The sequence below is a fragment of the Ursus americanus genome, chromosome 22 (assembly GCF_024610735.1).
Source record: "Ursus americanus isolate L20-20 chromosome 22, mUrsAme1.1.p, whole genome shotgun sequence".
In the NCBI taxonomy this organism is placed as follows: domain Eukaryota; kingdom Metazoa; phylum Chordata; class Mammalia; order Carnivora; family Ursidae; genus Ursus; species Ursus americanus.
The window spans coordinates 14,091,752-14,108,082 of NC_142148.1; the positions used below are offsets into that span (position 1 = coordinate 14,091,752).

At 51.0% G+C, this 16,331-nt stretch overlaps 1 protein-coding gene across 3 annotated transcripts in view; it reads left to right on the forward strand.

The window, feature by feature from the left end:
• The window catches only part of ELMO2 (engulfment and cell motility 2), a 38,141-nt gene that overhangs the window by 1,919 nt on the left and 19,891 nt on the right, over positions 1-16,331 (forward strand). Inside the window, exons 1-7 of one of the 3 annotated variants that reach the window (XM_087853533.1) lie at positions 2,372-2,574; positions 9,117-9,244; positions 9,584-9,624; positions 10,073-10,145; positions 10,509-10,559; positions 13,767-13,948; positions 15,735-15,834. In XM_087853533.1, the coding sequence (XP_087709659.1) occupies positions 9,167-9,244; positions 9,584-9,624; positions 10,073-10,145; positions 10,509-10,559; positions 13,767-13,948; positions 15,735-15,834 (525 nt within the window). In that variant the 5' untranslated portion in view covers positions 2,372-2,574; positions 9,117-9,166. Of the gene's footprint in view, positions 1-2,371; positions 2,575-9,116; positions 9,245-9,583; positions 9,625-10,072; positions 10,146-10,508; positions 10,560-13,766; positions 13,949-15,734; positions 15,835-16,331 lie in introns of those variants that run through there. The other 2 variants (XM_045804763.2, XM_087853534.1) reach the window with 2 other exon arrangements.

The following is a 16,331-nucleotide window of genomic DNA, read 5'->3' on the forward strand; positions in this document are numbered from 1 at the left end:
GCATTTTACTAATAAAAATAAGGAAGCTCCTAAAAGTTCCATTGCCTGCTGGTGATCATCCTAGAGTTTGCGAGTGGAGGAGGGACCAAGAGGACCAGGACCCCATGTGTTAATCTGGAGTCTGGTCTCTCTATACCCTGTGCTGCCTCTAGGAGGTGCCAAGGAAGTTTGGGGGTGCAGGAGGTGGGGACTAAACTTGAGAACAGTGGCACCTGTGGCTATATTGCGTATTCTGTCTGGTTTCAGAGTAATGTGTCTGGACGCATCAGTACCACCTGTCTAGGTGGCTCAGGAACAAGTATATTTGATGCATTTGGAGGAAAACCCTGCAAAGCAAGTCCTTCTTTGACCCAGTCCCTGTACCTCTCAGCACACTCTACACCCTGGTCCCAGGATCTGGGGAGAAAAGTATACACGGCCTGCAGCATCGCAGCAGTGCTGGGAGCGCCACGCTCGAGTTAACACTCTGGCTGCTCAGTTCCACAGTTGCTCACCGAGGGAGGTTCCCCTTACGGTGAGGCCAGCACTGTTCTAGGCTATTCAGGGTGACTGGGGAGTGTAGGTCACAGCCTTCATTTTCAGGATGCTCACCGTGGAAAGACAAGACCAGATCACAGGGTGATTAGATGATAACCACATGGTGTGATGGAGAACCAGAAGCAGGGGTCTGCGGGAGCCTGGAAAGTTGCTGTCGAGGCCAAGCTGTGAAACGTGTGTGAAAGTGTTGAATTTGAGTTCCTTTAGGTGGGGTGGATGCTTTGCAGTTTGCCTCAGTGTCTGCATAGACACTACTTGGCTTGTTTACTTATCTGCCCGGCTGTTTAAGGCATTTGAGTTTGTCACCCCACTAGGCACGCTGGTTTAATGTGAGTCACCAGGAAAGATGTGTTGAGCACGCCTGTTACGTAGCAGGCCTTGTATTGGCCATGGCTCTGAAACGGACTAAAAAGTCTCCGAGGTGCTTTTCTAGAAGAAAGTAATAATTGTAATAGTGGTAATAATAATAATAATAATAATAGAACACCCCCACCAGCAGTGCTTTGCCTTTTATATTGATTTGCCTCCTCAGTTGCCTTCACATATGATCTCGTTTTGTCATTAGTATCCTGCAGCCCGGAGGGTAGGAGTTTTTTATGCTGGGAAATGTGGTTACCGTGTTTTTGCAACTTCTTCAAGTTCACACAGCTGGAATTCTGCTTCCTCTGTGTCAAATTATCCCACTTAATATTCATAACCACTTTAGAGAGTAGGGTTGCGTCGAATCCCCATTTTACAGATTCGGAAATTGTTAGAGCTGGGATCCGAATCCAGGTCTGGCCCCCTCCAGAACACAAGCTCCTAACCATTAAGTGACCCTGGCTCGCCAGAAGGTCAAGGTGGGAAGAGACCTCAAAAACATCTAGTCTGAACCCCTCACGTCGATCAGGACAAGGGGGCCAGAGAGGCTTGTGGTCGTGGTGAATCTGGGCAGCCGGGTCCTCTGTGCTGCAGAGAGGAAACTAACCAAGACCTTCTTTTGTCCCCAACTGGTGGTGTGGCCTTGCCAGCTTCTCTGGACCTCAGTTCTCTTATTTATAAAATGAGAGGGCTTGGCCTGATTTTACAACGAGAACAATGCTGTGTTGTTATGGTCGGTATTGAAAGAGTTGGGCGCACAGCCCGGGACTTGAGCCATAACCCAGGACTCTTCTGGGCTCACCACACCCCCTCCCTACACGAGCTCTGCCACCCTGTTGCAACCACAGTGGTCTGTTGAAGGGGAACAGTTTCTTAAAGTTCATCAGTATTTTCCATGTCAGTGTCTGTTTCACTTCCAAAAACTGAGGCAAGTAGTCTGTAAGCACTGAGCCCTTCTCAATCTGTCGATTATTATAGTTAGGGATCTGTAAAGTTCTAGGCAATGGACAGCTCTCTGTAGTGTTTTTATTCTTGTTGAAAGGCAGTTAGGTCTCAGGACATCCTGGAGGGTATTTTTATTTTATTTATTTATTTATGTATTTATGTGTTTATTTATTTATTTATAGAGAGGGAGTTGGACGAGGGGCAGAGGGAGAGAGAATCTTAAGCAGACTCCATGCCCAGCGCAGAGCCCAGTGCGAGGCTCTATCTCACAACCCTGAGATCATGACCGGAGCTGACATCAAGAGCCACCCAGGCACCCCATGGAGGGTATTTTTAGTGTGGAATGCTACAGGCGCCGCAGCGTGCCAGGCATTGTGCTGCGAACTTTGGGGAAGAGTGGGCGGGGGGAGGAGACACAGGCTGGATGCGTCCCTGCTCTCAGATGGCTGACAGTCCTGTTGGCTGTGGCTCTCCGCCCTGACCACTATTAGGATCACTTGGGTGGGGAGGGGGTACAGTGGCCTGGGGTGGGCATCGATGGTGTACAACCAGAGTTGAGAACCGCTGGTCCAGAGTCTGCTTCTCAGACTTGAACGTGCATGGGAACCCCCCGGGGGTCTTGTGAGAAGGCAGATGCCGATGGAGGGGGGTGACCCTCCATGACTGCTGTTGACACTGCTGGTGTGCAGCTCACGCTTCAGTAGCAAGAGAAGAGGCCGCACAGAGAGACTTGTAAGTCAGTGGCACTGTGAGGGTTTGTATAAAAGACTGGGGGCGCAGAGGAGGGTGCAGCTAATTCTGTCTAAGTCAAGAAGCCGAGGAAAGCCATACCCAGGAGTGACTGTGTGAGCTAGGCCTTGAAGGATGAGTAGAAGTTTGCCAGTTGGCTCAGGTGGAAGGCGTAACGGCTCAGGCGCGCAGACTCAGAAGAGCATGATGTTTAAGGGAACAGGATGGTCTGGTGCGATGTGCTGACATCTACCCGGGAGGGCCCGGGAGCAGTGCCACCCTGAAGAACCACTGAGTGGAACTGGGGTCAGCCTTGTGCTCTGCTGGGGAGTTTAAACTCTGTTCTGTACGTAGAGGAACCCCACAGACGGTTTCTGTGCAGGGTAAGAGGGGACCTAGGTGATCCTTAGGGTAGATGTTCAGGGGAAGAAGCCCTGAACAGTTAACCCGGTTCCCATACCTTCCTCACTGCGCTCTGGCGCCAGGTTAGCGGCTTTTAGTGGAGTCTGGTGTTCAGCACATTTCTACAAAAAGAAACGTCAGCCGCCGTGGGCATGACGGTCCCTCTCAGCGTTTCGAGCAGTACCTGGCAGAGGCGGAATCTGCCAACCTGGTGCCCCTCCTCTGGACCTGAGAGCTCATCTCGTTCAGCGGGCCGAGCTCAGGGAAGTTGAGTCACTCCCCAGATGAGAAGATTTCAGAGGGAGAAGCCTCTAGTGAGATTGTGGTTTCGCTTAGAAAGAGGGTGTGACCTCTGGTTCCCTTCCTGGTATGGTGGACTCCGTTGCAGGAAACATAAACCAGACTCACCCACACCACCACCACCCCCCCACCCTGAATCAAAAGCAGAAGAGAACAAAAAAGCGCAAGTCAATCCTTAGCCTTAAAAGAGCAGGGAGGAGGGGGGTGGGAGGACGGGGAGCTGGAAACCGGGCATCTTCATTCTGAACCCCTTGCTAGTGGGAAGGGATCCTCTTTCACTTCCTTTCTTCGGATGGGCTGTGTCACCCCGCCGTCAGAATCCAGCTCTTCGGAGCAGTCCCTGCATGGGTGATGCCTGATAAAAGCTCCACGGGGCCTTTTGTAATGGTGTTGATTTTATAAGCACACCTTCCAGAGGCCACTTAGTGAACGCTCCATTGGAGACACCGATGTTACTATTTCTCTCGTTTCCCCAGCTTTGCCTTTGAAAATGTGCGCTTTCATTCTCCTGCCTTACAGAATTACCTTCCTCAGATCGAATGTGTGCCTCTGTCCTGTCTGTGGCATGTTGAGTTTGTCCAGCCGGCTTGATGTCTGCAACGCTTGCTTTAAAGGGGCTGGGAGGTGAGGGGTGGCAAGCGGCTTCATCTGGAAGAGGGGTATCACTCCTTTGCCCCAGGACCTGGATGTAAACCACAGTGCCCGTATCCCGGCTGTCTGCCGTTGAACCCAACAGCACCGCTGAGCGGCCGAGCAAGAGGCTATTTATAACCCTGAGAGTTTTGCAATGTTATTGAACTGCTTCGACCTAATTTCCACTTCCTTTCTAAAATGAAAATGAAGAGTAAGCAAGCAAGTACTGAAGGAGTTCCCCACAAGGAGACCCTTCATCCAGGAACGTGCTGGGGAGAACCGGACTGCTCCTACTCGCCCGTCTCCTGACGCCTCCACAGCGAGAAAAACGGAGGGACACTCGCTCCTTTCTTTGCAGTAGAGTCAGGGGCACTAAACCTGGTTTTCCAGGGAGACACCTTCTGATGTCAGAGATGACAGCCAGACTGTAAACAGTGGAAATACTGTGTAGTTGGAAGGTGGTGGGGCGTGGAGGGAACACCAAACAACCAGAACAGTTCACGCCAGTCCCTTTCCGTTCAGAGGCAGCCCTAGTTCCTAGGAGTTGAGGAAGTCAGAGGGGATAGATTTACGCAGGCACTGGTGCTTACTGAGCCCTACCTGCGTGCCAGGTGCTGTGCTAGGTTAGTGGGCTACAGGGTGTGCCTTCCTTGGAGGAGGAACTAGTGAGGAAGAGGGATGCATAGTACTTAACTGTCATAGTAGTAGGTATGATAATAGTAATACCCGTAACGGAGTAGGACAAGAGCCCTCATAGAGGTCTGAGCAGAATGCGGTGAGGACACAGTGGCCCCATCCTGTTTCACTTTGCTAGGGAAAGGTGGGGACAGCTCAGAATGGTAGAGAGGAAGTGATACCTGAACTGGGCTTTGACGTTTGAGTAGGAGCTCTTTTGACGTCCAGGGAAGGAAGGGGACAAGCAGAGGGACAGAAGAAATGAAAGAATGTGGCCTGCCTCACAGAAACAGCAGGCAGTCTGGGAAGATCTGGCCAGATGGAGAAGAACTGCTGGCACGTGAGGAAGTGTGACTCTTCTCTAGACAGTGGGGAACCACTCCCAGTGGGACCGCTGAGCTCTTGCTCTGCAGGTCTCTTCCCTTCAGGGTGCTTTTGCTCCGGGTACGGCAAACCAGAATCCTCCAGGCACCTGCTGCGGGCCACAGACAGCTCTACCTGCTGCTCACATGGCTTTCAAACGACACCAGACTACCCGGAATCTAATAATTATTATTCGCTGTGTGACACCGAGCATGGTCCTTAATGTCTCTGTGCTTTGCATTGTCTTATCTGTTAAATGGGCGTAAAAATATACCACACAGGGTTGCTGTGTGGATTATATGAATCGATACATGTTTTAAAGTCCTTAGAAAAGGACCTTAGCACCACGTACTAGTTAGCTAATGTCATCAGCATCAAAGAAGTATTATGTAGAGGGAAAAGAACTTTGAAGTCACACAACTCAGGCTTGAGATCCAGTTCTGATCTGATTTCTTTCTTTTCTTTGGAGGGAGGGGAGGCGTGGGAAGGACCCTGTGGAAGACGAGTTTCTTAACCCATCTGAACTTCAGTCGTCTCATCTGTAAAGTGGCGATGATTTTCAGGGTTCCTTGAGCATCAGCTGTAATAATGCTATGGCAGGGAGTGTGATCAGGGGCGCCTGGGTGGCCCAGTGGGCTGAGCGACCAACTCTTGATTTCAGCTCAGGTCGTGATCTCAGGGTCATGGAAATGAGCCCCCCATGGGGCTCCGTGCTCAGCAGAGAGTCTGCTTATCCCTCTCCCTCTGCTCCTCCACCCACCCCCCTTGTAAAATACATACATACATACATACATACATACATACATACATACATACATACATAAAATCTTTGAAAAAAAGGAGTGATCAACTATAAGGAGGCTGTCTACCCATTACTATTATATACCACATGATTACTATAAGGCACTTACGTAACTGATCTGTTTTGAACACACCAGACTTCTCTAAGTGGGTTGCACTCTTCATTAATGGAGCTGGTGTTAAGTAAGGGCCTGCTCACTGCCATTATCCTGTGCCTGTTACACCGCTGTCTGTGCGGAACCCCATATCAGAGTTCCTTCAAAGCTTAGTGTCAGGCCTTCTCGTTGCAGTGAACAGAAAAAGCAGCTAAAGCCATCTAAAGGAGGTTGTTTTTGGCAGGATCCAGGGGAATTTCAGGCGCCCCAAGTGCAGGAGTCGGAGCCATGGAATCTGGGAAGTCATCAGGCTTTCTCATCTCTTTTTGGGACTTTGTGGTTTCTGGTTTCTGGCCTCCACTTATCTACACGTTTCTGGATTCTTCCTGCAGAACAGCTTCCTCTGAAAGGCTCTTGGTTTTTGCTTCTCGGTATCTTTGGCGTGCCAGCGGCTTTGGCTTGCCGCGGTACCTGCTCTGAGACTATGACCTTTCTGCTCCAGGGCCCCTTGTCATCCAACTTCCTTGTTCGTGTCTTTAAATTTAGGAGAAAGAATTGGATTCATCCAGCCGAGGTTGAGTGTTCACCTCGGTCCCACCAGCTGGGGCAGGGGTGGGGAGAGTGTCATTCAGTACAGACGGACAGCCTGCCCTATGACAGAAAGGGCAGAGTCACTGCGAATGGGGGCTCGTAGTATCTCTTGAATAGTCTTGGCGGTTGCAAATCTCCACGCTTTAAAATGGATATGAATTTTTGGAACAGCCAAGAATCCCTCAAGGCGAAGTTGAGTAAAGAAACAGTCCACCGAGGAAATGCCAGGCGGGGTCAGAGTAAAGTGAAATGGCTAAAGAATGAGCTTGAGTTTCTTTGTCTCCAAAGACGTATCCAGAAAGGAGTTCTAACAAATACGATCGTTTCTTAGCAACACTGTTGAAATAAGGGCATAGTTTCTTTGAAATGGGCAATCTTCATTTGGATTTGCAAGTTCTACTTTAGAATCGTGGACTTTTAGACTTAGGAGGCACTCTACACGTGCTTTAGTTCAACGCTCCCATCCCACAGTAGAGACTTGGGTGAAAGGGACACGTCCACTTCGCCCGGACACCTAGGGATGAGACTGTGATTGGGTCCTGAGTCCGTTGGGTCCAAATCCAGTCACTTCTTCAGCAGGACAGTCATCCCATCTCTTGCACCTGCACCACCTACTTTTTTCAAGGAAAGAACTAAGTGACAAGTGGTCTAAGAAGCCATCCTGTGCGCCTCCGTGTGTACAAAGTACAAAAACAGGCAACACTCATGTATGGCGAGTGAAGTCAGAAAGGAGTTGCCTCTTGGAGGGCTGGAAGGTGGGGGATTGACTGGAAGGAGGTAGGAGGGAATTTTCTAGGGTGATGAAAATGTTCCAAGTCTTGTGTCGGGTGGTGGTTACAGAGAGATGTGTGCATTTCTATTCTATATATACACACGTACATGAGCTCTGTGCGTTTCGTATGTAAATTATATCTCAGTTTTAAAAAATGATCTCACAACTGTACAGTCATACCTCCTAATTATGGCACATTTACCGGTAAGGATAAGGATGCCTGCCCTAGGCATCCAGAGAGTCACGGTCCCACCCCTGCTTTGCTATGTCTCCTTTCAACCAGGAGGTATTCTAACAGGAACAGTTCATTGGGTGTCTAGGCGCACGAACATCCCATGCAGGAAATTCTGCTTGGAGCCGCAGATGTCGTGGAAGCTTTAGGGACCATCAGACCAGCACCCCACAGCCCCTTTAGGCTTGATTTAGTTGCAACGAACAGAAATTCAGGCTGGCTCGGGGGGAGGGGAAGAGCACCGGCCAAAGTCAGCCCCAAGTTCTGTCCCCTTTCCTATTAGCTGGTTGAACTGGGGCCCTTTAACCGACCTCCAGCTGTGGCATTTCAGAGGTAATAGTCTGATTCCGCCTACTTCATGAGGCTGCTGGGAGGCCTCAGCAGAATCAGGGAAAGCACTTGGAACACCATCTGTGCATTGTCACGTGCTGGAAATGCTGGCAGTGTTGACACTGGCCTTCTGGGGCAGCCCACCCTGATCAGGAAATGGTCACGGAAGCTTCCCTCTCACTGAGACTCATGGGTGTGTAGGGGAAGGGACTTTTACCCCTTTCACCAGACGGGTCTATGCCCACAGGGCTGTGAGAACTGACCTCTGCGCTGGGCCTAAAAGTTGATAGCACACACGAATAACAGCTTAGCAACCGCTCTGCTGAGAGCTCGGGTGAGCCAGGCGATCTCCATCAACGAAGCATGAATTGCGGCTGAGCCTGGATGCAGGAGAAAGGTCTTTTTCATTAAGAGAGAGGCCTCTCCTGAACCTGTAGGCAAGGAATGTAAATATACATGGAAATAATCCATCAGTCGAGTGACTTGCCTTCATCAGACCTTGGAGAGAGGACGCTTTAGCTGCTGCTTAGAATACCACTAAGCTAGCGGAGTTGCCTAGGAGACCGGTCACGTGGGCCCATCTTCCAGACCTGTTCAAAATGATTTATTTTCCTTTATTTTGGAGACAAATGGGGGAGGGGTCAGAGATGCTTCCGAAGCCTCGTCCTCCTCTAAAGGGGCCTTTGTGTGAGGCCATCTTTACCTCCTTACACTTGAGATCCAGCAGCCCTTGCCCTTGGCAGTAGGGACTAAAATAGCATTTCCTGTCCCAGTTCTCTTCCCCATCTTCTGAACTCTGCGTCATCCCACACAGAGGAGGCCCCACATTGTGTCCTTTGAGGGGGAAGGAGTGGCAGCAGTAACTAAGGAGGAGGCGAGAGAGCATGTGGCCAGGCCTTGCTGACACTGGGATCTTCCTAGGATGGCTGTGGAACAGAAGTGGGCTGGCTCCGTCAGCCAACCACTCAACCAAGAAAAGGCTCTGCCTATTCTTATCTGTCTCAGAGCATATGCTTCTCCCTCCCAAGGTCCCAAGACAGGAATCTGCAGTAAATTCATTCTTCTACCACACAGTTCTCCTGACCCTTAGACAGAAGTGTCAACGTTGGCAGACCTTGCTACTGGCTGAACTGCAGTTGATGGATAGGTCTGTCCCATTTCTACTTGCTGATTTAATCTAAAAGAGACAAAAAGCCCAAGGAGAGGGTCTGGTGTGATGTAGAAAAATTCCAACCAAGTAGTCCCATATGTTACTTTGGACACTATCTGTCTTCTGATTCTCAAAAATATCTAACGAGTGAAAAATGAAGGCAAACTCTCTCTTTCCTTCTCTTGGATTCTTTCTCTCTAGGCGGCTGTGTCTGTGTGTGTTTCTTGGAGAAGTAGGGCCCATTGGGAACAATGCCACCGCCATCAGACATTGTCAAAGTAGCCATTGAGTGGCCAGGTGCTAATGCTCAGCTCCTCGAAATTGACCAGGTGAGCTCCTTAGAGGAGAAGCAGAAGCAGTGACACAGGGCGGGGGCAGGGGGGCGGGGGATCGGGAAAGTGCACAGCAGGGGGTGTCTTCAGGGATGGGGACCTTTGGCATTAGGAGTAAGAGCCAGCCATAGGAAGGTCAAGGCCTGTCCCACCCATGGAAGTTCGGTCCCCCGGCTTGGGAGAGTGGCCTCCTCTGCAACAGAAGCTGTCAGGGAGGCAGTCCCCGCGCAGGCCCCGGGTTGATCCTTCTTGGTTCTTGGCAGCCCGTCATCGGAAGCTTGCCATGAGTAGCATGTGGTTGCTGGTGAAGGATCTCTCTCTCTCTCTGTCTTTCAGAAACGGCCTCTGGCATCCATCATCAAGGAAGTTTGTGATGGGTGAGTGGAAAGCCCTCGTTCCGGACGATGGTAGGCTAACCACTACAGGAACGCTGCCCCACCTTGAGAGGAATCTCGTTAGTTGGGTCCAGGAATGGAGCTTCTGTGGATCATTGTCTTACAAAGGAAGTAGAGCTGAGGAGGATGTCCCTAAGACCTCGTAGAAATCCTTCTTTTTCCTGTAAGCCCAGGAATGCCCCGCCTGAGGCCCCAGTGGGGTGGGAAGTCCACGCAGAGTTGTGTGGACCACCTTCTGCCACGCCAGCCGGTACCCAGGGCTGAGCGGGTGATTCGGTCAGCATCTTAGCCTGAAGCTTTGAGTCCCGCATCCTCCAGACAGGCCGCCCAACCCCTGAGGTGACTCTGGCAGAAATGATGAATACACCTGCAGCTTCTAGGCGGGCCCGGCGGAAGGGCTGGACGGCTGTACTCTGTGTTTCTCACACAGGTGGTCGTTGCCGAACCCAGAGTATTATACCCTCCGTTACGCAGACGGCCCGCAGCTCTACATCACCGAGCAGGTGAGTGCGGGAGCGCAGGTCAGCACGGGGGCTGCACGGCCAGGCCCGAGGAGGCGGTGCAGCCGGCCTTGCTGACATGCGGGCAGCTTCTGTTTACGGGGGAAGGGCCGCCTCCGGGGTAGATTGGGGTACCCCAGCCCTGCCTCCTCTAGTGGCTGGAAAACCGTGGCTTCTACCTCCGGAGGGCCCGGGGCACATGCAGGGGGTCTGAGAAGTTCTCGGGCAAGAAGCACGCAGAAGGAGGCCTGACCGAAGAGGCTCGGTCACAGCTACCGTAAAAGACAGCACAGTCTCGTTGACTCAGCTGGCTTGCACAATTTTAATATTGTATCTTAGTTGCTCTTTTTTCTCTTTGTTACCCAGACGCGCAGTGACATTAAGAATGGGACCATCTTACAGCTGGCTATCTCCCCGGTAGGTATCCGGCTCTCCTCAGGAGTGTTTTTAACACATATAGGACAACCATGGGCCAGACTCTCTTCTAGGAACCAGGACTGCAGAGCTTAGAAAGTCGATTTTTGAGGGGCGTCTGGCTGGCTCCTTCGGTGGAGCATCCGACTCTTGATCTCGGGGTTCTGAGTTCGAGCCCCACGTTGGATGTACAGATTACTTAAAAAAAAAAGTCAATCTTTGCTCTCACAACCTTGTTAGGATTAAACAAAGGCCTCTCTCAAGGATCTTGACAGAAGGTTGGTTGGGAGCTGTGGGGATTCCAAAAAGGGGCTGCCTGGCTCAGCCTGAGGATTCCCAGAAAACCTTTCCAGAGAAGGGGCCGCTTAGCGCACATGTTGAAGGATAAGCAAGAATTAGCGGAGAAAGAAGAAAATGAAAAGTGTCCCAAGCAGAGAGATGTGCTTTGTTTGGGGGAGGCGGGGTCTGTAGGAACCAGTGGGGAGCCAGACCTGGAAGGGTCCTAGATGGCCTGCTCATGGGTTTAGACTTGATTCAGAAGGGAATGTGGGGACATTGAAAGATTTTAAGCAGGAAGGTACATTATGTTTAGATTTATATTTTAGGAAGATCACTGTAGTGACAGTGTGGAAGATGGGCTAAAAAAAGAAGATGGGTGGTAGGAGGAATCTTTAAGAAGCTAATGAGGAATGTTAACAGCCCATGAAGTGAAGGCAAGTGACAGTGGAGATGAGAGGACAGGCATGAGAGGTATTTAGAGGTAAACCTGGGGAGATGATGATATACTAGATGTGGAAGGAAAGGTAAGACACTGAGGCGACTCCCTGATTCCTGCCAGAGGTCCTGAAAGATAACTAAGGAAGGGACCAGAAGGGCAGAGAGAAAACCAGGAGACCCAAGGGGAGAGGGGGCAGGGAGTGTGAGGTTAGAGGAAGGCGTGGTCTGCAGCGAGCAGAGATCAAGTCGACAGAGAGCAGAAAAGCTGTTCACTGATCCGGGAAGTCCATGGTCCCTGGTGACCTCTGTGAAGACAGCTCTGGTGGGGTGATGAATGACAGCCAGGCTACAGCGGTGGCAAAGTGGGGTCCCCGACTTCACCGCACTATCAGGAAGCTTGGTTATAAAAGGAAGTAGACAGCAGAAGGCAGGAACTCGGGGATGTGGAGCCAAAAAGATAATGCTTTTTAAAAAGGGGTAAAACATTCCTGGGTTACAAAAATCAAAAAGTTTGACAAAGATACAGTGGAAGGTCTCCCTCCCACTCCCATCCCTCATCTACCCAGTTCCCCGCCTCCTCTGACCCTCCATAGCTGCTAACTTCTGTGGCAATTTATGTGTCTTTGAAAATAAGTTGAGATGGAAGAGAGGAAGGTTGATGGTGCAGGAAAGGGGGTAATTAATGGAACAGGACCTCACTGGGTCAGACGGGGGAACCCAAAGCCCGGGTGGAGGGATTTCTGACGGCTCGGTCCCCGAGGAGGAGGATCCGTATGGGGGGTCACTTAGCTGTAGAAGGGCTGCCAGAAAATTAAGGGCACGGTGGCAGCTGTTTTCTTGGCGAGGCAAGAGAGTGGACCATCTGAGCCGAAGGGTGGCGAGGAGTAATAACATATAGTGTATCCTCTCATCTTGACAGATACCCGAAGAGATGGGTACTCTTGATAGCCCCGTTTTGCAGATGAGCAAACAGAGACGCAGGTTAAGTGACTTGCCACTTGTCACACAGATACAGACGTGGCTGAGCTGCCTCTCAAACCCGAGGCTGTGTGACTCCCGGCCAGTATTCTCACCGCCGCGTTCTCCTGCTTTCCCCCTTCTCCAGAACCCTTCTCATCCCAAGGACTTCATTTCCCCCCACCCCCCGCCCACGTGAGCGCTGATAGCTTAATGTGACCGTCTGGGAGTTGCTTTCATAGACGTGCTGAAGCATTTTACAGGCCTCCTGCGCAGAGTGGTTGACTTTCCCAGGAGTACATCTCTCTGGAGCAGGAGGCAGCGGCCCAGAAACGCTGTCTCAGGAGGGAAATTAACATTTGGAGTTGGAAGTTTCTAAGTGTGATGCAGACCAGTGCTCTTCAAATTGTTCTATCCTGTGACCTTTTCTCGCGGAGTGCATTTTCTCCACCGTGGGGAGCCTGGAGGATTTCTGTGTCATCCAGAGCCGTGTGCCGCTCTAGGGCCATCTGTGTGATAATCAACGAGGAGAGGCAGAGGGGGAGAGAGGTGACCAGGCCTGACTCCTTGGCCAGCAGCAGGAGCCGGGCTGCAGTCACTTGCTGAGCACTGTAAGAAAAAATAAAGACCGCAGGGGCATTTTGCTCTCAAGGCTCTTCCATTCCAGCTGAGAATATTAATTAACAGACAAAAAAAATAGAGAATGATGAATGGCAGGTCAGTCACTTGTGGGGGCCCTGGCTCTAAAGCTAGGAAGTTCAGCAAGAGGAAGGGCCGGTGGACACTAGCGGAGGGCTTGTGGCTGGAGCTTGCAGAAAGGAAGCAGGCATTCTGCTGGGAAAAGTTCATGTGCTAGGAGAAGGCTTGGTCACCAGCCATCACTTTGAAGAAGCTATTTTGAAAGCTTCCGGTTCCTTGGTATTTTTAAAAGTTCCCCAGGACCATCAGTTTGAGGAACAATGATATAGGCTTTCAGAGAAAGTTAAAAAACACTTGTCAGGCTTATCGCATTTTGAGATCGAAAGGGACTTTAAAGGTGATCATCAGATTAAGTCCTCCACCCAATGCAAGAATCCCCAGTGTAGCATCTTTGACAGCTGGTTTTCCAGATTCTCCTTGATTGCTTTTAGTGACCGAGAGCTCATTACATCAAGAGACGCGGCCTGGTCTACTGTCTGATGGCTTAAATGAATAGAAAACTCCCCTCTGTTGAGTCAATGTCTGTGTCTCTGTGACTTGCAAAGGTGACGGACTGCTGTCTCCCCGGTGTCTTTTGTAGTCCTTCAGTGGGAAGTTTGTGTAACCCATAGACCAGAGCGCTGCAGAAAGGGCATACGTAGCTCCAGATTGGTCTTGGCATACTGGTAATTTCCTGATTGATCCAATAAGCATTTAGGAAGCAACTCCTAGACAGCATGAACCACGAGTTCTGCCTCGGGCTTGGATGTCCACAGAAAAGCCTTTATGAGCTATTCACAGAGCAGTAACCTGCCGCAAGGAGCAGATGGCATATGCATCTTGTCCCTGGTCCCATAGTCCCGGGCTGCACGCCAGCTGATGGAGAGGACCCAGTCGTCCAACATGGAGACCCGGCTGGATGCCATGAAGGAGCTGGCCAAGCTCTCTGCTGATGTGACCTTCGCCACTGAGTTCATCAACATGGACGGCATCATTGTGCTGACACGGCTTGTGGAAAGTGGAACCAAGCTCTTGTCCCAGTGAGTATTCCTGAGCTCTTATTGGGGGGTTTCAGACACCGACTTCGTTCTGTAGGGCAGCCTTGTCTCCTCTCCGCCGGGTCACTTGAGTTCACTGAACACCTTCTGTGTGCGGAGCAGTGTGCCGAGTACTGGGTCTGCACACCGGGATTCGCTGTTGTGGTCCTGGATGCTGTTCTGAATCTAGGTGGTCTTCACAGATGCCGAGCAGTAGTAAAATCAGGGGGCACGGAAGTCAGGAAGAGAGAAGGCAGGTCATGACAGATCCGTTAATTTATGGAAAATGATTGGCCCGGTGGGAGCTAGTGAGCAGACTAGCTCCGGAATTGACCAGAACGGGCATCTGTCTATTCTTTTTTTTTTTTTTTTTTTTTAAGATTTTATTTCTTTACTTAACACAGATAGAGACAGCCAGCGAGAGAGGGAACACAAGCAGGGGGAGTGGGAGAGGAAGAAGCAGGCTCATAGCGGAGGAGCCTGATGCGGGGCTCGATCCCATAACGCCGGGATCACGCCCTGAGCCGAAGGCAGACGCTTAACCCTGTGCCACCCAGGCGCCCCATCATCTGTCTCTTCTTAATCACCTGCCTGCTTCCTCCGTTTCCAGTCACCTCCCCACCCCACACACGCACACGCGAGCACACACACACAGGCCTTCCTCTGTGCTCAGCATAGATTCACCATCTCCCTACCGCCCATTTTCACAGGGAGGAGGAGCTCCAGAACTTTGCAATAGGCCACAGACATCTCTGTGATACTCCAGTGCTCAGATGAGTGCGGTGGGACACCGTGCCCGTGGCCAGCCGTGAGTGAACAGATGTTTAGTTAGCCGTCTAGCCTGTGGTGGCTTTCTGTCCCTCTCAGCTGGCACAGAGGGAGTCAGAAATCTTTTCAGCTGATGGGCCAGCTATTGAAATTTTCAGCCAAAGCCAAGCACCTAATCTTGGGTGTTTAGTCTCGGATTTTGCAGCAGCACAGACATCCTGAAGCGTTCAGCGGCCCTTCGAGACTTCTGCTGTCTCCAGGAGGTACAGGATTAGACTGGCCTTGGTTTCCTCCTCTTTAAAATGGGGCTGCTGCTTACACTGCAGTGCTGTCACAAGGAGTGTTGTTAACGGATCCGAACCTGCCTTGCCAATGGGAATAGGGCTGGTTAAATGTAGAGCACTGTACAGCTGTATAAGGGGTGGTGTGTAGAAAGAGGAGGGACACAGGAGAGAAGGCACTGGACTCCCCATTCTCCATCAGCACTGAAGCCAGGGCTTTGCACACATTGTCATCTTGCCTTCACCATGACCCTGGGATCTTAATGCTGTGAGATTCATTCAGTTTTACAGAGGAGGAATTTGAAGTTTGGAAAGATAAAATTTGCACAGTTAGTAAATAGTTGAACAGGAATTGAGCCCCTGTCCAAAGTTCGTTTGCTGCCTCTTGGCCTTGAACATGGGCTGTGAGCTCCCTTGGGTACCCTGCCAAGTACTGGGGTCGACAAAGGTCTGATACCTTTTTTGGTTTTGGGAAACGGATGAGTGATCGTGTTGCCCTGAGGTGAGGTGATATAGGGAAGGAAAGCCAATCCCCCGGCAGCTCTTTTATCCCAGAGATGGATACCTGGACAGAATCTGCGGCACACCTGGCCAGGTGTGCATGCAGGTGCTTACTCACAGCTGTGCTGACCATCCCGGCGCTTACGCTGAAATCCGTCCCCATTGCGGCTGCTGTCACACCTGTGTTCCCCAGCTCTGAATCTTTGTATGATTTGGGGTGTGTTTTACTTATGTCTCAGCTACAGTGAGATGCTGGCATTCACCTTGACTGCCTTCTTAGAGCTCATGGACCACGGCATTGTTTCCTGGGACATGGTTTCAATCACCTTCATTAAGCAGGTGAGGCCTCCAGCATTCCGTCGTCCTCTCCTCCCTCCGTGGCCAGTTGTCCTGTCGATTTATGGAGAGATGCAGGCAAGACAGCCATTCTGCTGAGGGTCGGCTTTCTATCCCCGAGACCTGATTTTTCATCCTCACACGCGGGTCTTCCTGGGGCTCCTGAAAGAGTCCCTTCACTGTTCTCTCAGGGCCTGCTCTGAGAAGATGGAAACGGGCTCTGGGAACTGGATGTGGCCAAAGCGGGATGGAATTGCCAGTGAGACTTGGGATGACACCAGCCAGGCCACCAGTAGCAGCCCTGAGTCTGCCGACCTACTTCCCGAGCGCTGCCTTCTCTTTGGCTTCCATGATCATTTTGTTCGCCTTAGATTTCTAAGTCTGCCTTCTGTTGACAGATCTGCAGAGCAGCCTGTTTGGATTGTCAGATCGAACTCGGTGGGTGGGAGGGGACACTTCTACTTTTGCCTTCCTTTCTTCCGCAGGAAGAGGCGGTGTCA